Source organism: Triticum urartu, chromosome 3A (genome assembly GCF_056163025.1).
Source record: "Triticum urartu cultivar PI428250 chromosome 3A, HENAU_Tu73, whole genome shotgun sequence".
In the NCBI taxonomy this organism is placed as follows: Eukaryota; Viridiplantae; Streptophyta; class Magnoliopsida; order Poales; family Poaceae; genus Triticum; species Triticum urartu.
In genome coordinates, this window is record NC_141875.1 from 3,393,626 (window position 1) to 3,414,441 (window position 20,816).

The 20,816-nt window shown below is 49.6% G+C and overlaps 1 protein-coding gene and 1 pseudogene across 1 annotated transcript; one reads left to right on the forward strand and one right to left on the reverse strand.

Moving 5' to 3' along the window:
* Positions 1-325: 325 nt before the first annotated feature.
* On the reverse strand, positions 326-8,831 carry LOC147977561 (uncharacterized; annotated as a pseudogene).
* A 5,654-nt stretch (positions 8,832-14,485) lies between these two features.
* On the forward strand, positions 14,486-16,373 carry LOC147977562 (uncharacterized). The gene is made up of 3 exons (XM_087516389.1): positions 14,486-14,573; positions 14,652-14,864; positions 14,965-16,373. Exons 1-3 carry the CDS (start codon positions 14,486-14,488, stop codon positions 16,371-16,373), a joined length of 1,710 nt encoding a protein of 569 aa, XP_087372515.1.
* The last annotated feature ends 4,443 nt before the right edge of the window (positions 16,374-20,816 follow it).

Genomic DNA, 20,816 nt, shown 5'->3' on the forward strand with positions numbered 1-20,816 from the left:
TGCAAGTAGTGCTAGACTATTAGTGTAGTAGATGCCACTCTTTGTTTACAGAAAAGAGCACAAAGCACCCATGCTCTGAACTTGAAGCGATGAAACAACTACTATCTGGTTAATTACATGGGCAGACACACGGATACAACCACCAGGATGAAGCAACACAAAATGGAACTAAGCTAGCACATGATGATGACACTACCAATCTAAGCTATTAAGTACTCAGACAACATAATTCCCACAAGCATACAGCTGCAGTATCACTAGAGCAACGGAAAGACGACTACAGGAACAAAACGCACAGGAGACGAGGGCTAGGAGGAGCGGAGCGTCACCGTGGGGTGCTGCTGGAGTTGATCGAGCCCGACAGCGATCAGAGACGGCGGGAGGACACGTTGACGGAGACGGAGCTCTGTCCGCGAAGCAGACGAAGCAGGGGAGGCCATGGCGAGGAGGCAAACGGCGGCAGCTCTTGGACTTGGGCGAGGCTTCGGCTCGGCGGTGCAGGAACGACGAGGAGGAACTTGGCATCGGGGCGGCATGCTGCAAGGTCGGGGACGCGAGCGTCCATGGCGGCAGAGTGCACTATTTGAGACAAAGAGAGAAATTGAGATGTGTGAGAGAGAAAAAGGAGGAAGAAAGAGAGCACGGGAAGAAGGGTGGCACTCATCTGCTGGCTCCGGCAAGCTGTGGCTGGTGGTCGCCGGCGGCGGCGTGCAAAATCACAGGAGGAGCTCCTCTCGTGGGGCTCGGGTGCGGGGAATCGTGGGAGGAGGCTACGAGGACGGGCACGCTCGGGCGCTCGCTCGATCTCCTCGGGCGAAGAGGTGGCTGGGAGATGCGGGGAGGGGAGGGAGGACGACAAGGTCAGGGGTGGGTGGGAGAGGACTGGATCGGGAGGGGGGCGGGTACGGGGAGGAGGTGGCGGCGGCGGCGGGGAGATTGGGAGCAGGGGATGGATGGATCTGATCTAGGGTTTGGGCTGCGGGGGGTTATCTCTTTTTCTTTTTTTTCTGTAGATAGATGGATGGATGGATGTGGGATGGATATATGGATGGATGGATGGATGGATGGGCGCCATGTCATCGATCCGTGGGAAGAGTTTTGATTGGTTCGAAAAAACAGTGATTTACAATAGTTTCTAAGTACCAAAAATTGAGGGATTTTGTGAAGTAACTATCAAAACTATTTTGCAAAAGGGCATCACACAAATTTTCACTCAAGTTAGACCACATTTTATGGATGAGCACCAATTTGTATGTATTTCTGATATTCCTATCTATTTTTAATCATTTTTTGAGTGCCCAAAATGAGTTTTTTTGTGAAGAACCTATCATATATTTGTTGTGAAATTGGACCAAATAATTTTTATAAAGTATTAGGCCATAGTTAATGTAAAATTGACCAAACGGTTGGGTGTCAAGAGTTTTGATGCACCTCTCCTGAAAAAGACAAATTTCTGCCAATTCCGCTGGAAACGGGTCAAATTTGAACTGCATCTGCCTCATAGTTTGTGCTTTATTTTTTCCAAAAATCCTTTATAGGTACATAAGTATCTATTTAATTAGAGAAACATCAAAAGTTTTCCAAGATTCAATCACTAGCTAGGAACGGTCAAGCCCACCGTTTTGACCGCTTTCTGAAACGGGCATAAAAAATTCAAAAAAAATCAAAAAATTGGAAAACCTTCGCATTGTGTCAATATATGTGACCAAGTTTCTAGAAAAAAAATAATAAACTTGTAATATGGCAATTATTTTAAAAAAGTGTTCACAGAAATGAGCTATCATGCATGAAGATTAATGGCTTTTAAGCCAAATGATCAATCTTATGGCCACATTCATGGCGTAGTTTGTTCAAATGATCTCATATTATTCACAAGGGTGCATCTTGGAATTCCAAACAATGTTGCCTAAGGAAGTTTTCATTTTCTTTACACGGAAAATTCATTTTCCATTTTTCAAGTGCCCAAAAGGAGGTTTTTTGTGAAGGACCTACCAAATAATTGTTGCAAAAATGGACCAAATCAATTTTATAAAATACTAGGACATATATAATGCACAATTAACCAAATAGTTGGGTGAAAAAAGTTTTGATCCACCTCTGGTGAAAAAGACAAATTGTCGTCGATTTAGTAGGAAACGGGTCAAATTTGAACTGTAGCTGCCTCATAGTTTGCTCTTTATTTTTTCCAATAATCATTTCTAGGTACATAAGTATCTATTTAATCAGAGAAACACCAAAAAAATTCCAAGATTCAACCACTAGCTAGGAACGGTCAAGCCTGCCGTTTTGACCGCATTTTGAAACGGGCATAAAAAATTCAAAAAAAATCAAAAAATTGGAAAACCTTCGCATTGTGTCAATATATGTGACCAAGTTTCCAGAAAAAATAATAAACTTGTAATATGGCAATTATTTTAAAAAAGTGTTCACAGAAATGAGCTATCATGCATGAAGATTCATGGCTTTCAAGCCAAATGATCAATCTTATGGCCACATTCATGGCATAGTTTGTTCAAATGATCTCATATTGTGCACAAGGGTGCATCTTGGAATTCCAAACAATGTTGCCTAAGGAAGTTTCCATTTTCTTTGCACGGAAAATTCATTTTCCATTTTTCGAGTGCCCGAAATGAGGGTTTTTTGTGAAGGACCTACCATATATTTGTTGCAAAATTGTACCAAATCATTTTTATAAAATACTAGGACATATTTAATGCACAATTGACAAAATGGTTGGGTGTCAAAAGTTTTGATCCACCTCTGGTGAAAAAGACAAATTCCCGCCGATTCAATTGGAAGGGGGTCAAATTTGAACTGCAGCGGCCTCATAGTTTACTATTTATTTTTTCCAAAAATCATTTCTAGGTACATAAGTATCTATTTAATCAGAGAAACACCAAAAAATTCCAATATTCAACCACTAGCTAGGAACGGTCAAGCCCGCCGTTTTGACCGCATTTTGAAACGGGCATAAAAAATTCAAAAAAAATCAAAAAATTGGAAAACCTTCGCATTGTGTCATTATATGTGAACAAGTTTCCAGGAAAAATAATAAAATTGTAATACAGTAATTATTTTAAAAAGTGTTCTCAGAAATGAGCTATCAAGTGTGAAGATTCATGGCTTTCAAGCCAAATGATCAATCTTATGGCCACATTCATGGCATAGTTTGTTCAAATGATCTCATATTGTGCACAAGGGTGCATATTGGAATGGCAAACAATGTTTCCTAAGGAAGTTTTCATTTTCGTTGGACGAAAAAACATTTTCCATTTTTCGAGTGCCCGAAAGGAGGTTTTTTTGTGAAGGAACTACCAAATAATTGTTGCAAAATTGGACCAAATCATTTTTATAAAATACTAGGCCATATTTAATGCACAATTGACAAAATGGTTGGGTGTAAAATTTTTTGATCCACCTCTCATGAAAAAGACAGATTTCCGCCGATTCAGTTGGAAGCGGGTCAAATTTGAACTGCAGCTGCCTCATAGTTTGCTATTTATTTTTTCCAAAAATCATTTCTAGTTACATAAGGACCTATTTAATCATAAATACATGGTTTGGTGGCGATACGTCGAGGTTTGGGCGGTGGCCGAGGGCCCCGACTCTAGAGCGCGTAAACTCGCATGCCCGTCGTGTTGTCACCGCGTGACCGTAATGTTGCCATGTGTTCTGGGCGTCCTAGGCATGTCTAGTGGGTTGGGCACTCCCCAGGTTGGTGCTAGGAAGAAAATTACAACATAAGATTCTCACGAGATGACCGATCGATGCTCAAACATGAATTAGCAGCCAAGTGTTTGATTAGCGGTACGGGAAATGCACATGGCCAATGGGCGTGAGTTTTGGCTGAGGATGATCATCTACTAAGGAGAATGTCTTCACAAATTTTTAGCTCAAAAGGAGGATCCTAGGTGGTACTTGCTTTGCAAAGTACCACGCTGGACAAAAATATGAATGTTGAAGCTAAGCTCAAAATAGTGAATGGAGTGAGCTGAAATTTTGTGGAGGATGGTTATTTGGGCATAGGAAAGCATTGTAGACAATTGATACCATTTGGACATGCCAAAGTAGTACTTCCTTCACAATGCTCTTCTATGGACAAAAACTTGGGAAAACTAGTGAGAGAGATTGGATGAATGAAATGAGCTCAAAATTGGTGTAGGTAAGTTACTTAGGTATGGTCATGCGCTGGTAAATTTTCAGATCATTTGGGTAAGCCTAGCTAGTACTTACTTCACAAAGCTTCTCTCGAGGTAGAAACTTTGGAAATTTCCCGAGAAAGATTTACTAGGAAAATTGAGCTGAATATTATCATGTGGCAATGATTTGGGTATGGAAGAGTGCCCGAAAAGTTTGAGGGTAATAGGAGGGGTCTATATAACACTTGCTTTGGAACGTGCCAATTTGGCCATAAAATATAAATTGAACCTGGGCTCACATAGATGATTTGACTAAGCTGCAATTTGGAGGAGGGTGATAATTTGGGCATATGAAGGATCTGTATAAATTTCATGTCATTTAGAGATATAAAAAAGGTACTTCCTTCACAATGCTTCTAGGTGGACAAAAACTTTGGAAATTTGCCGAGGAAGATTTGCTAGGCAAATGGAGCTGAATTTTGTCATGCGGTAATGATTTGGATAGGAAAGAGTGCCCAAAAATTCCGAGGGCAATCAAGAATATATAAATAGCACTTTCTTCATAAAGTGTTGTTGTGAATAGAATAGGAAAATGAATATTGTTGAATTAGTTTTGAACTAGGCAAGGAAGGATTTTTACATATTTGATGAAGATATGCCCCAAAGAATTTATGAGATTTTTTTGGAAATTTTGGGAATAATAGAAATATAGGTTGCTTCACAACCTAGGGCAAAAACTGCCACATGGACATGACACATAGGCAAAACTGATGAGATGGCGCCTAGTCATCACAACCCACCACAATCTACAAGGCTATGACCATCTATATTGGTCATTAACAACTAGAAATAAGGCAGCGGACTAGCACTGTTTGCTTTGTGACCATTTTGTGTAAGGAAATTACGACCTTTCTGACCAAAATGGTCGCAATGGTTTAGGGTTTGGAGCCCCCTGAACAGCTTTTGACCAATTGGTCTAAAATGGTCATAAATTTATGACCAATTCTTCGAGGGTCACTGATAGAAGGTCATAAGTTGACATATTTCTTGTAGTGGAAACGGACGGTCTGTGAAGAGAATGAACAACTACAATCACAATGGATCAATGGATCCGACACGTACCTCAACCAGCCTAATCTGGGAACAACCATGGGCCGGGGATGGACCTTCACATCCTTAGCACATCCTCGGGGATCGCAGTAGAGCTCGAGAGCCAGCCGCGTGATCTGTCGAGTGGATCTTGAGGGTGGGTGTTACGGTCAAGAAGGAGGGCCTAGAGCTGAGACGCCATGGCAGGGGCTTCCTCCTCCGCCACCAGAGGGCGCCGCCGCCACCATCTCCCCTCCTCCTCCGGCACCAGAGGGCACCGCCGCCGCCATCTCCCCCCTCCTCCTCCACCAGAGGGCGCCGCCGCCACCATTGTCGAGGGAGTGGAGGGTGTGAGGAGCTTGGGAAGGCGGCTGTAGGGGAGGGGAAAAGATTTAGGGTTGGAGACGAGGGCACGGGGATGAAGGAGAAAGTGGACGGGCGTGGGCCTCACGACGGCCTGTACATCGAGCGCGTCCCTCGCGCGGAGCGGTGGTCTTTTCCCTTGCGTGGTGCAGTGCGCTCGCCTGACCCTCGCTGTTTTTTCCCACGCGCGATCGCGGTGCGGTGGTTTTTTTTCTTTGCGTGGTGCGGTGCGCTCGAGCCATCGGTTGTGACTACGAGTCCTTGAGGGTTTATATGTTCAATTCCTGCTGGAAGCCTAAAGTTCAGTATTGGTGAAAAGGTTTCTTCGTGCTGCTCCGAGCGTTCTTTTTGCAGTTTTTAGGGTAGTGTATGAGGCTTCAACGCTTCTTCACAAGATTATAGAAGGGCCTGAATTTGCTAATGATAGAAATGAAATGATCCCATCAATGTTGGAGGATTCCTCCATATTAACATTGTTCTTATTGAAGTGAGAATTTTGAATATTTTACATTCATGCCCATGAAGAATTGTAATTCTGAATTTATAAATGCATTCTGAGATTATCTATAAATCAATAAATGCAATTGGACTTCTGCTTCTTGAATCGTTGTCATGTAGTGACGGACTGTACCAGTTGGCAGCTTCTTGGTTGTCATAACTTCTTACTTATCACTTCTTGAAAATGTGTTCAAGTGATACATTTCTCACAGTGAATAAAAAGCATATACAAAGGCTTGCATCCAACCAAAAAATTACACAAGGACTTACAAGGAACTATCGTCGAACAAAATGTCACATCATCAACACCAACGAATCAAACGGGCTCTCTTACTGGCGCGGCGACACGCCGCGCTTTTTCTGCGCTTGTATAACCATACACTTGTAGTACATGTGTGTACAAGAGCAATGCTTTTTAGAACTCACAACTGCTTCTGAGAGCCCAATAACTGATGGGCAGCACTGGAGTTGCTTAATTAGTAGGCAACTAATTCTAGCGTAATTCATTAGCCACCGGCACAAAGCAGTGCCAGCCTAGCACATGTGCATGCGTCACTTCACTTCACTTTCCATGTGTGTTGACCTTGGCCTCCCTAAACAAGTCTCATGTGACTGTCATCGATGCTAATCTCAGCATCTTTCCTTTTCCATGCATGCAATCCAACAACTAATCTCCTTCACATCGACCCAACCATCTGCCACTATGCATTATGACTCGTTCCACATAGATCAAATTGCCTAATCATACGTGCTTTTTTGGGAGAAAAGTATACAGATCAAAGAGAAGGGTTGTTTTTTTCTTCAAGAGGGTGGTTGATGTACGGACATGGAGTATTTGCACCCGAGCTCAAATGCTCCTAATGAACAGTAAAATCAGGAAAATAGTACAAAATTCAAAAAATTCTGGTTTTTTTGCGTTAACCTTTGACAAATTTTCTATGTGCTTGTAAAATTTATAATGAAAGAATATTCCTGGAAGTCGTGAAAAAAAACAAAATTGGTACTCCAAAAATGCTAATTTTTAAAGCATTTTGGAGTACTGAATTTTTTTGTCATGACTTCCACGGTTGTCATTTCTTAATGAAAATTTTCAAACATAGAAAACTTTTGTCAAAGGTGACCACAAATAAAATTCAGAATTTTTTTGAATTTTTTTTCATCTTCTGTCGATTTTACTGTTCACCAAGCTCATTTGAGCTATCGAGCAGAATAACACTTTGGTTGATGTACCTCCAAGCCACGGGATTATGAACCCCCCCTCTATGTCAGCCCAAAATCTAGGCCAAGCCTCTCCTAATTGACCTGTCTATTTAAGGCATTCCATCCATTTTCCATGCAAAAATGGCATTGCCTCCATTCCATTTCTTGTAAACCGTAAAAATTAGGGGACGACTCTTTTGATTTTAGTCCACAACCACCCAAACCTAGCCCAACCTCAATCTGAGTCTTGAGATCCCCTTCTAAACCACAACCCTCCATGCCACGGGAGACACTCGAGCTCCTCCGAGCGGTGCGTAGCTTCACGCACACGATCTCCACCTCATGTCGACGAATGATGAGCCGCTATCCATTAGAAGCAGCGAGTCATCGTCGTGGGCTCCTCTCCCTTCCTTCTTTCCCTCTCAAATCTATTTCTTCTTACCGGGGAACCAACCAGGCCGAAGCAGCTCGCCGCTAACCAAAATCGAGGACCCTCGCCTCCTCACTCCTGGATCAGTCCATTCCTTCCCTCTCTAGCCCTCACTATGAATGTCCCCGAGCAGATGCTCTCTGCCGCCATGCTCGACGGAGCCTCTTCAAAGGACTTAGCCGTGGAACCATCCTACGGGTTAGCTTGAAGGGGTTAAAGCAGACAGGGGACGTAAGAGAGTTTATACTAGTTCGGCCCCTTCGATGAAGGTAAAAGCCTACGTCTAGTTGTGATGGAATTGATGGAGTTTCGATGACCAGGGAGCGAATATGCTTTCCCTAAGTCTCGAGTTGTTGTCCGTTGTCCTGAACCGCCGCTGGGTCATCCCCTTATATACATGGGTTGACGCCCGTCGGTTTACAGAGTCCCGAGACCGGCTCATAAGCGTGTCCGGTTCGGTCTCCACTACTTCTATCTTACAATACAAGTTACATACCAAAAGCCGGTTTACAGCTACAGGCCTTAAACCGGTCCTGGGCCCTGGGCCTTACACAGCATCCTCATCTGTCTTCATGGGCTTCAAGCATAACCAACTACTGATGAATTTAACCCGACCTCTCCTGGCCGGTTTACACCCAATAGTAATATCCCCAACATTAGGCCCCAGATTGATTTGAACAGGTTCATGTCAATCCTTAATAAAAACTTTGTCTTCAACATCTTCTCATAATTTGGTAAACCGCCGTGACGTCATCTTCTCAAATCATGGTAAACCGTCGTGACATCATTTATTAAAAACTGTGTATGACACCTCTTCATTAATGGTTCTCCGACAATCGAGGCGAGAGCTCCCTCACTTCCAAATTTGCGGCCCCTTGATTTTCGCACCTGACACTTATCCCTTGCTTTTATAAATAGGACCGAGGGGTCATTTTCTTTCCCCCCTCGTGCCTCTTCGCGTCGTCCTCCTTGCGCCGCTCAGCCTCTGGAGCTCCGCCGCCACCGTCGACCGTCGTCTCTGCTCCGACCTTGGCCACTTCATCACCCTGAACGCACCAGAATACCGCGGCGCCCTTCCGCTTCTTCCTTAGCTCCGGTAAGTTCTCTTCCATTTCCGCCATAGATCTGTTCTAGGGTTTCAACGTTCTTCGGTGTTCATCAGTCGTTCTTTGTTCATACAATGGTTCTTGATAAACTCCTGAATATCTGCTCTGTATAATGGTAGCCTTTAGCCTCTGTTTCCACTTATGCATCTCAAAACAGTAAATTTCATCCGAACCTTCACTCATTGGTCCAGTACTGCTTCTTAGATTTTGAATATATTTCCCTTTTCTGATATGCCTTAGATCCAAAACGGCAACATCAACTTGTGAAACCTGTTTTCATTCACTTACACATCTGCAGTCTTGACTCTTCGATGTTTAGACTAGGCGGTTTAACTATCTGCCAAAAATGACAACTCGGTATACACCATTAGTCCCCTTGTTGAACCGCCAAACCCTTTACTAGGGCACTGTTGCATTGTTGAACTCCGGTTTATAGATAGCTGACCCCCGTTTAGCAAATATGCATCATCATATAACTGTCCAACGTATTCTTGAACCGGCAATTATTGTATTGTAGATCTTGCCATGGCCAAACAAGTGTATGAGTGCAACTGGGTCCCTTCTTGAGTGACTGAGGACCAGCTGAACAATCTGGTGAAAACGGGCGCTTTAAGCGAGAAAAACGTCATTCACTGGAGGGTTCCTGGCACGGAATGTCCCCCTACTCCCCAAGAGGGAGAAGTTATTGTTTTTGCTGATCATTTAAGCCGGGGCTTCAACTCTCCCGGTTCAAAGTTTTTTCGGGATGTCTTAGCCAACTTTCAACTGCGTCCACAAGATATCGGTCCTAACTCCGTAACCAATATCTGCCACTTTCAAGTCTTCAGTGACGTTTACCTTCAGGAGGAACCTTCAGTAGAGCTATTCAGGGACTGCTTTCACCTGAACTGTCGCACAGAGTTCAAAGACGGACCCAACACAGAACTGGGCGGTATGGCGATTCAGAAAAGGAAAGAAGTCACCTTCCCTCATGCCAATCTTCACAGCCACCCCAAAGAATGGAACCAGGCATGGTTTTATTGCAAGGACACCTCTCCTTCTGAAGAAAATCCCCTGCCGGGTTACCGTCCGGAATGTCTGAGCAATACACACCCTTTTCCTCAGAGGCTGACTGCCAAGGAGAGAAGCAAATATGCTCCTCAACTATCCAAGCTTAGGGCCTTCATGGCAAACGGGTTGACAGAGGTTGATTTTGCTCGTTGCTGGATATCTTGGAGCATACTGTCCTTAAGCCAGCGCCCCGGTTTGATGTGCGAGTATACATGAGATGTAAAGGATGCTCAACGGCACATTGATATCCAGCTTACAGACGATGAAGTTACTGAAGCTGTGAAAAAGATGTTGAATGAACCAGAGGATGTCTGTGCTCAAACCGGCCTACTCCCCTTTTGTGCCATCAACAAACTGCCAGTAGTAAGAATCATACCATCTGCATATCTGAAATTGCTTCTGTCCAAATATTATCTGAAAATGTTATTATTTTTGACAGGGCGATGATCCGTTCTGGAACAAGAAACCTTCACAAGATAAACCGGTGAAGCGAACCCGGCAAAAGACCAAAGCTATGAAGAAGCCTGCTAACAGGAAGAGAACCACTGCATCCTCCGATCCACCGGCTGATGATGATGTGGGTAACCCGGATCTTGAGGTAGAACTTGACTCACTTGGTTTATTTTTCATACGCCTTATTGATGATGATTATTGCCATGACGATGCTGAATTCAGTCACGCCGATGCTGCAGAGGTAATCGTTCTTTCCTCCGATTCAGACCCTTTGCCTTCACTAAAGACCCGTCGGGGAAACCGGAAAGTTAATTTTTCTCATCCTCTTGCTTACTTGGATCCAAACTTTCCTGTGAAGACACAACAACACGAAGCTCGCCGCACGACCTGGCACAGGGGCCACGTAGCTACCTCCGCCGGTTTACCAAACAATCCGGTTCGAAAACGCCGTTCAGAGGTCTCTAATTGCCTTGTCACTTCACGCCCTAAAGCAGGTTGTTTTCGTCAACCTCTTAATCCGTTTGATTCCAATTATCAGGGCACTTCTCATTCCTCCTCTGGTGAGTCGTCAGCTACCAAGCTTCCACCTCTCAAAACGGTTATTGGGTAAGTTGTTCACTTGCCTTATCTTTAACATGTATTTTATACGTTATATTGACCTTCATGCTTTACTTTCTCAGTGCCAAACCCAGACCAAGCAAGAAAGCTCGCCTGAACAAAACGACAGAGGAAAATGCAGCTGCTGAACCAGAGAGAATACCAGATCCTGCAGAGGCCAACCTTGATGATGTGCTGAATGACCCACCACCACAAGACCATGACTTTGTTGCTGAACAGGCAGAGGTTGACACCATAGGCCCTGTTGATCAGCCGACCAGCTCTATCTGGACTGATAAACCGGCTAGTCCAGCAAAGAATACTGACAAACCGGCGACCCCAGTACAAACCAGTGAAGAAAAAGATGATGATGTTCTTATTACTGGCTTTGTGTCAGGGAAGAGGCTAACCCACGAGCACCTATGGGACTCGGCGGACCGAGCCCCTTTTTGGTTCGGCGGGGGCGAGGGTTGCGCAAAGAGCAGGTCGAGGCGAGGCACGCGAGCGATTTACCCAGGTTCGGGCCGCACGGATGCGTAAAACCCTACTCCTGCTTTGTGGATTGTATTGAGTTCTTGCTCGGGAGCGCGGAGTGCTACAGTACCCTCCAGCAGCTGGCGAGGCCGAGCGTGAATGAGTGTCCTCCTCCCCTTGCTACGTTGCACACGGGCCTCCTTTTATATGCTCAAGGGGTCACCGACAGGTGGCAACGTAGACGAAAGGGCAAAAATGGAAGAGTGGTGGTTGGTACAACTACTTGTACAGTGGTATCATACCTAACCCTGACGGCAGGGGACAAGGGCATTAATTACACGTCTGTGTCGCCAAAACAGTACAGGAAAGGGACCGTTTGGGACGCCACCGTCTGCCACGATGGCTACCTCGTCAGTGCATGCTTGCCACCGCGCACCCCTAGCTACACAGCCTCCCCGCCACGTGTGCTTGGGAGGGTCCCAGAGCAACACGTGGTGGGTGTGCTGGAGCGCGGGCACGAAGTGATGGGCTTGCCGCGGCAAGTGCCTTGCCGCGGTTGTTGTCTTGTCGCGTCCGGGAGCTTGTCGCTCACCGTGAATTGCTGGGGCGCGTGGCGCGTCGCGGCAAGTCTCCTTGATATGCCTTGGTTGGCCTTCCCGGCAAGCTCCTCTTGCCAAGGTCTTGCATGCCTCGATAGGCCTTCCCGGCAAGCTCCTCTTGCCAGGGTCTGGTTTTCTTCCCGGCAAGCTCCTCTTGCCGGGGCCTTGTTTTAAGCACTTTGTTCTTGGATGGCTCAAAAAGTAGCCACGGAGGGTCTTGGCGGTTACCCGGCAAGCCTTGCCGTGGGACGCTGCGACTGCCCGTGCACGAGTTCGGGGTACTAAGGGTACCCCTACTCTAGTACACCGACAGGAGCCCCCGGGCCTGGGCCAGACACGGTGCCGAGTGCTGTTGGGCCAGGCCCAAAACAGTGCACGGACAGCGTCGCCTAGGTCACGCCGTAAATCTCTCCGCACCCGCCGCACACGCCCCGAGCAGCACGCGTCGAACGCGGCGTCGTGGGTGAGGTCGTGGGTGGTATTTTATTCAGAAATGCGGAACGTCCCCCCCTCCCCCCTTTTATAAGCAGGGGAAACAGGGGCAGTTCACCCATTACTGCTTCCAATCCTAGAAATCTCCGCCGCTCCCCCATCTAGAGAGAGAGAGAGAGCGGCGCTCCGTCCCCATTGCCACCAGCACCGCCCACGCCGTCGTCCTCCTCCACTACTTCCGCCATGGCTTCGAAAGGCGACAAGGGGAAGGTCGTGAAGTCGAGCGTGGCGCAGCGGCTCGTAACGCTACGGAAGGAGCAGGCCGTCTTCCCCCCAAAGCTCGCCGCGAAGGAGCTGAGGGATGACTTTTACCTCTTCTGGTCGACGGAGACGCGGGCGCACCCGCGCACCAAGGTGCTCCCCGCCACCGCCCGGAAGATGGCTCCCAACGGGTATCCCTTCTTTCCTCTGTTCTTCTATTGCGGGCTCTGCCCGCCCTTCTCGGAGTTCTTCTGCGACATCATGAATACCTACGGGTTCCTCCTCCTTGATTTCACCCCCAACGCCGTTCTGACCATGGCGGTTTTCGCACATTTGTGCGAAAACTTTGTCGGAGTCCATCCCAACGTTGCCCTCTTCCGCCACTTCTTCATACCCCGAGTAGAGAAAGGAGAGGCATTATCCGGTGGGATCGCCTGGATCTCAAGGGCCGGCAAGAAAGAGGCTTATCTGGAGGGAGAGTTCCGCGGCAAGTGGGAGGAGTGGAGGGCCGACTGGTGCTGGGTCGTCGAGGAGGAACCGCAGCCATTCACTGCCCAGCGCCAAACCCCAGTAGTGCGCGGCAATGACTGGAGCGACGTGGCCCCGGAAGATGCTAGGTTGAAAATTGCCATCGCCCGGATCCAACGCCTCAGGCTTGCCGGGCTGACTGTTGGCGCTGTTGGCGCGGATTTTCTCCGCCGCCGCATCGCCCCGCTGCAGGAGAGAGGGAGGCCTGCCTGGGAGTTCAGGAATGCGGCGGATATTATGAGGCTGCGCCCGGGCCTCAATTATAACTTCACCGTCCTGGAGCTCACCTCGGTGCTCCAGGAACTGTTCAAATATGACCCAGAGCACCCCGAAGTCTTCAGGTTGCCGCGGGGCATCCTCCCGTTGTGCAAAAATTCCTCGCTCGACCGCATCCGCACAATGATGCCGCTGTGCGACTCGCACGGAATTGTGCCAACCTGGCAAGAGCCAGAGGACGCCGCCGTGCAGGAGTTCTTTGACAGCCTGGTGGAAGTGCCGATCCGTGCCGACGAGAAGGACGGCCTCACCCGCGCCACCACCGAAGAGGAGCTGCGGCGCATCTCCACCCGAATGGAAGAGGCGGCGGCAGCCGCGGCCATGGGCGAGTATGGGTTCACTTTGGCGGAGGCGGCGGCGGCAAGCCATGCGGAGCGAGAAGAGCTTGCCGGCAAGGAGGAGAAGAAGACTGCCGGGTGCGATGCCGAGTCGAGCGAGCCCGCCAAGGACGCGAGCGGCCCATCAGAGATCGGCTCCTTCCCCCCCTCGCCTTCGGGCAGCTCGCCGCAGGCAAGGCCTCCATCTCCGCCAAGAAGGCGCCTCCGCAAGGTCGGGGACGTGGCGGAGCAGCGGACGAGCCAACAGCCGTTGCGCCGCGCGACACGCTCTACCACGGCAAGCACTGTTGCCGCGGGAGCGTCTCATGTTGCCGCGACAACGGTGGCGGGGTCTTCCCGAACCGCCGCTCCCACTCCTGCTGCTCCTCGCGCCGCGGGGTCGTCTCAGACCGCCGCCACTGCCCCCGCCAAGCGGCCAAGGGAGCCTACTCCTCTGCCTCCCCGCACCGGGCGTGAGCCGGGTTTCGACTTCTCGGCGCTCAGCTCCGACGAGGAAGAAGAAGAAGAGTAAGATCCTCTTGCATTACTTGTAGTTCTTCAATCCTTGCTTGTTTTATCTTGCATCTCATTTGCCTTGCTTTGAATCCATTCCTTTTCAGGACACTGGCCCAGAGGGCGGCAAAGAGAGCCAGGATCCCGGTGATCAACATTAATGACGTGCCCACTCCGCCAGAAGAGGGTGCGCCTGAGACCACCTTGCCGGATCTGGAAATCATTCCACAGAGCAGCCCCCAGCGTAAGCATGCGGCTTGTTTTCTGCCGTTGGGCACGCTGGAATGCTTTTTCTTTGCTGACATCTTGATCGTTGATTTGTGTAGGAGCAGAACAGCCCCACCAGGAGCGTCCGGAGGCAGCCCCCAGCATGCCATCTGCTACAACTACGCCGCCAATGGAAAATTCTCCGGCAAGAGATTCTCCGGCAAAAGACTCTCCGGCAAGGAGCAGCTCTTCGGCAAGGGGGAGCTCTCCGCCAAGGGACGTCACCGGCGTCCCCCCAGCGGCAGAGACCACGGCCACCGAGCCCAGCGCAGGTAATCTTCTTGCTTCAAAACTCCCCTTGGGTTCTTCTGCCTTTGATCATTCTTTCTCTTGGATTTTTGCTTGACTCTTCTCCCCTTCTTCGGTCGTCAGATCCATCTGATCCGGAGCAAATGGAGACGGAGATCCCCGCCAACGACACTGCTGCCCCCGAAGGAGCGGGCGGCGCTGACGATCCCGCCGGCGACGAGGCCGCCAAGGCTGCCGGCGCGGGAGCGGGCGGGAGACCTGGCGATCGAACTGACGACCCTGAGGCCGCAGGAGCGCCAGGCGCTGCACCGACCGCCGATCCGTCCGCCGCTGCCGCCGCGCTAGGCTCCGAGGAGCCCCAGCCAGGCGTCTACCTGAAGGCCGGCGAAGATGTCTTCATCAACCTTCCATGGGCGTCAAGCTCCAGGGCGCCGGTCGAGGGAGAAGACTTCGACGGGGAAGTGCTTGCTTCCGCCGGGTTGACCTTGGTCGACGCGCCAAGCAGCAACGGCAACGAGTCAGAGGAGGAGCGCTTGCTGCGGAAGTTGATGGCGCTCTACCGCGCCCGGCAGGCCAAGCTGGAGTCCCGCGAAGCGATTGCCGCCAAGGCGAGCGTGGATATCGAGAAGCGCGCGGAGGAGCTTGCGGGTTTTCACCGGGAAGCTCTCCGGTCCTTGGCAGCGGAACGGGAGCAACTTGCTGAAGCACGGACGGCCTTCCTCCTCGAGAAGGCTGACGTCGAAGAGCGACAGCGGCTCGCCGCTGTGAAGATATCTGCGCAGGAGGGCGAGTTGGCGCAGCGGAAGACCAGCCTCGACAGCCACGAGGAAGAGCTTGCCGCGCGCGAGCAGTCGTTTGGCGGGGCCCTCAAGGAGGCAAAGGACGCTGCCGCAGCCGCCGAGGCCGCCAAGAAGGTGCTGGAGACAAAGGTGGTGCAGCTGGAGGCTGATCGCAAGGCACATGATGAAGAGCTTAGAGCCGCCAAGGACTCCAACGCCGCTCTTGAGTCGAAGCTGGACGCTTTGACCAAGGCGCTGGACGGCGCCAAGGAGCAGGAGGCAGCCCTGAAGAAGGAGATCGAAGCCGACAAGGCGTTGCTGGAGAGTGCGGCCACCACCCAAAATGCCTTTAGGGATACGGTGGAGCACTGGACGGAGAACCTCGTGAACGCCGCCGGGGACATCGATAAGGAGCTGGTGCAGCTGGGGATGGAGGACCTCGGGTACTCCTCCGACGAGGGCCTCCAACCTAGCGCCAAGCTCACTCTGTTCTTCCAGGGTGTGGCGACGGCGCTTCAGTGGCTCCGGGATAGGATCCCGAAGCAGCTGGCCGACGAGTCGCGCAAGATCTGCGCGGGAGCCCTTCAGAAGGTGTTGATGAAGGTGGCCTTCCGCAATCCAGGCCTCCACCTCAACAACGTCCTCAGACCCTTGCCGCCTGATATCGATCAGGAGGAGCTCAAGGCCCTTGTCGCACCCATTGTGGACAAGGTGGGCGGGATCAAGAGGGTTGAGGGCGACCGCGTTGACTAAGCTGCCCGCTTTCTTCTTTCCTTGTCGCTGCTAGCTATGTCATGGAAAACATCTGTTAGAGCAGCGACAAGCTACTTTGTAATATAACTTTCTTCTGAGTAATGAGTGCTCTGTTATTCCCCTTTACTTGATTCCTTGCCTTGTATGCTTTTACCCTACGCTTTTAGGGAACCTGCCGGCGCAGGCACGCTTGCCGCGAGTGCTGAGTACGGGACGTCAGCAGCCTGTTGGCGGTGCCGCTGCCGACAAGAAACCTTGTCGCAGCTAGTTGCAACTCACTTAAATTGCTGAGCGGACTCGAAGCAAAGTAAGGGCGCGGCTAGTTAAGCAACTAGTCGCAGCTTACTTACGTTGTTGAGCAGGCTCGAAACAGTGCAAGGGCGCGGCTAGTTAAGCAACTAGTCGCAGCTCACTTAATGCTGTTGAGCGAGCTCGAAACAACGCGAGGGCGCAGCTAGCTACGAGTTGGCTCCTCCGCGCACAGGTTTTCCATACAAGGTGCGGTCGTTCAGGGGAGATAACTTTAAAATTTAAGAATCTGGTTGCTCAGACTTCGAGAACTTATCTGTTCTATTGTTTGCTTCCCGGCAAGGCGAAATCCTTGAACTCCGCCTGGTCCACATCACTATCTTCGCCTCCCCCCTCCCGGCCCCCCCGGCAGGGGCCTTCTCACGGTCGGCGTCAACTTGTTGGAACTCTTGGCGGACTGAACGCGCCGAAGAACAAGGTCGCCTTCCTCGAGACTTCTGTCATCAACTTTGCGGCTATGGTAGCGGCGCAAAGCTTGCTGGTAGCGAGCAGCTCGCACAGCAGCCTGAAGACGGTCTTCCTCAAGGAGCAGCGTGTCATCTTGCCGCAGCTGCTCTTGCTCGAGCTCATCATGAGCGAGCACTCGAGGTGACCCGTATACGAGGTCCGTGGGGGGGGGGAAGATGATGAAGATCTAGCTCGTGTGGACGCCGGATCCGGTTCGCACAACCTCGATGCCCCCATACCTGGCGCGCCAGAGATGTCGGGGAAGAGGCTGACCCACGAGCACCTATGGGACTCGGCGGACCGAGCCCCTTTTTGGTTCGGCGGGGGTGAGGGTTGCGCAAAGAGCATATCGAGGCGAGGCACGCGAGCGATTTACCCAGGTTCGGGCCACACGGATGCGTAAAACCCTACTCCTGCTTTGTGGATTGTATTGAGTTCTTGCTCGGGAGCGCGGAGTGCTACAATACCCTCCAGCAGCTGGCGAGGCCGAGCGTGAATGAGTGTCCTCCTCCCCTTGCTACGTTGCACACGGGCCTCCTTTTATATGCTCAAGGGGTCACCGACAGGTGGCAACGTAGACGAAAGGGCAAAAATGGAAGAGTGATGGTTAGTACAACTACTTGTACAGTGGTATCATACCTAACCCTGACGGCAGGGGACAAGGGCATTAATTACCCATCTGTGTCGCCCAAACAGTACAGGAAAGGGACCGTTTGGGAGGCCACCGTCTGCCACGATGGCTACCTCGTCAGTGCATGCTTGCCACCGCGCACCCCTAGCTGCACAGCCTCCCCGCCACGTGTGCTTCGGAGGGTCCCAGAGCGACACGTGGTGGGTGTGCTGGAGCGCGGGCACGAAGTGGGGGGCTTGCCGCGGCAAGTGCCTTGCCGCGGTTGTTGTCTTGTCGCGTCCGGGAGCTTGTCGCTCACCGTGCCTTGCCGGGGCGCGTGGCGCGTCGCGGCAAGTCTCCTTGATATGCCTTGGTTGGCCTTCCCGGCAAGCTCCTCTTGCCGAGGTCTTGCATGCCTCGATAGGCCTTCCCGGCAAGCTCCTCTTGCCAGGGTCTGGTTTTCTTCCCGGCAAGCTCCTCTTGCCGGGGCCTTGTTTTAAGCACTTTGTTCTTGGATGGCTCAAAAAGTAGCCACGGAGGGTCTTGGCGGTTACCCGGCAAGCCTTGCCGTGGGACGCTGCGACTGCCCGTGCACGAGTTCGGGGTACTAAGGGTACCCCTACTCTAGTACACCGACACTTTGGCCATACTGAACCAAGTAATCCTGTTGCTTTGTCAAGACATACTGCCAAAGAGGAATTCTCTGCAGTTGGCAAAGGCAAATGGAATGCTGATTTGTCAACATATGCCGCTCTGAATGCTCAAGATCTCCATTCTGGCTATCTGAACCGGATGTACACCAGCCGCGATTATGAAGTCGGTGTGGTCAATATGATGAAGGAAAAATATGAGGTAACTTCCTATACGCTTCTCTACTTGTATTATTTCATAGCTTATCAACTCAAATATCCCCCAAGTGACGGTTTAAGATATCAACTTAAACCGGGACTTGTAGTAAGTATTCAATTTGAACCTCAATTGCATCTTTAACCTTGCTGACGTAGCCTCCAAGGGCCGGTTTAACTTTATAAAGATAAACCGGGACTTTATAAAATAAAATTTCTGTATCAGTAGACTTTGAATAAATAGCCGTTAGCCCCCAAGTGCCAAGTTGAATACTTGTATTGAGCTTGGGACTTTGTAGAAACTGTACAATGAAGAGCAAATATGCATTAACCCCCAAGTACCAAGGGCATATCTTGTTATGTGGTTGGTACTTCAAATTTGTACGGTCATTTGATCATATAACTATCTCTATGCAGGCTGAGCTGAGCAAGAGAGAATATCAAACCGCCGACCTGTAGGAAAACCTTAAGTCGCAACAGGAAGAAACCTCCAAGGCAAAGGAAGAACTGACCAGCGCTTTGAGCGCTATGGAAAAACGTAAAGAGGGCTTCAACAAAGAGCGGGAGGATTGGGCGACTGAGAAATCCGCTTTAGCGCAAAGGACTGAAAAAAGCAGAAGCCGCTCTTAAACCGGTTGTTGATGAATTGACCAGCGTGAAGCGACAGGTTCATGCCATGACTGCAGCTGTATTTCGTAGGTATCCTTGTTTTCTGAATTGAGCAGACCTTGTCATGTAGCTGTCGGTTTACTAACCCTTGCAATGATACAGGAACTTGTATTGGCCACTTGGGATCGTATGTGCGGAAGAAGTTAAAAGCTGCCTACACTCTAATAGAGCAACTGTACTCTGGTGCACAACGGATCATCTACACTGCTTCCCACAAAAATTCGTCGCCCACCTTGATCAAAGATACCATTGAAAGGTTATCTATGCTCCCTGCCCGGGTTGAAGAGTTGAGGAAATCTACTGCTAGAACGGGTGCTTTGACCGCCCTAATCCAGGCAAAAGCGTGGGTGCCTGAATTTGATCCTGTTGAAGTGGCCCAAGGCTATCCCAGCTTCAAGGAAGATGGGACAAAATTTGATGAAGAGGATCTCCGAACCATAAACCGGGAAGTGCGCCCTCTGGCTTGTCAACTGGTTGAAGAGGCGGATCTTTCCCACTATCAAGCCAGCTATGATGATAAAAACAAGCGGGTTGCTGCACCAATTCTTGAAGCTGAGAATCTTATCCCACCAATCCGTAAGCACACTTACGCTCCTGACATTGAACCGTCCCTGCTGATAAGTGATGAAGCTATATTTCAAGCCTTAACTGGGATCGACTGGGCAACTGTTGATTTCCAGCCACTGGGTAGGGAGGAAGAAGTTGAACCGGCGCGAGATGATCCGCAACCGTCAGGTCAAGCCGGTGACCAAGCGTGAACCGGAGGCCGGTTTAGAATACTACATGTTGTGACATGTATTTGATAAAAACAATGATCTTTTTGGGCACTGGAACGCCTTGTAATAGGCTAGTTGACATACTTGGTCTGGTATGCCTTCGTGCATATTTATCTTCAACTGATGCCTGTTTGATTCGTAATACCTAAGATATGATATCCATATTCATCTGTTCCAGCTGTTTCTGCAATCAAGAAGCTTAAAACGCCCTGGCGGTTTACCACCGGGCGGGTCATGATACTCATGTATATAAAACCAAAGATGAGAACTTTGGTTAGAACATATAACCAAATATGGAAATATATAATACCTGCCATCGTCAGGCATGATGTTGGCTGGCCAACCTTGTAGCGGGGCTGATAACCCAAACTTTGGTGGAGAAAACAGCTCCTGTTAATATAAGGCCGGTTTAGAATGTAAACCGTTCCGGGTTATGATAAACACCGGTTTACTCCATAATAAGATGGCAATATAAAATCAGACTGAGCAGATAGTCTCCGGATTAAGATTTGACCGTGTTTCGTCAATTTGCAATTGACAGTTGAACCGGATTAACAATGTCGGTTTGAAAAAGCAACAAAAAATGTTCATTAAAAAAGAGAACATAACGCAAGCAATGGCAAAAATAAAAACCATTGTAATCGAGGCTTTAAGCCGATCAAGAGGTGTTACCACGGTCGGACACGACCATGCCTCCAAAAGGTGTAGCTATGGTTCGAGTCAGCCAGGTCCCCAAATGATGCTGTGGCCTTACGCTGATCAAGAGGTGTAGCTATGGTTCGGGTTC

Coding starts and splice junctions, on each gene's coding strand:
- LOC147977562 (XM_087516389.1), top strand. CDS start 14,486: ATGACGTGCCCACTCCGCCAGAAGAGGGTGCGCCTGAGACCACCTTGC. Junction 14,574..14,651: donor CAGAGCAGCCCCCAGCGTAA/GCATGCGGCTTG, acceptor TGATTTGTGTAG/GAGCAGAACAGCCCCACCAG. Junction 14,865..14,964: donor GGCCACCGAGCCCAGCGCAG/GTAATCTTCTTG, acceptor TTCGGTCGTCAG/ATCCATCTGATCCGGAGCAA.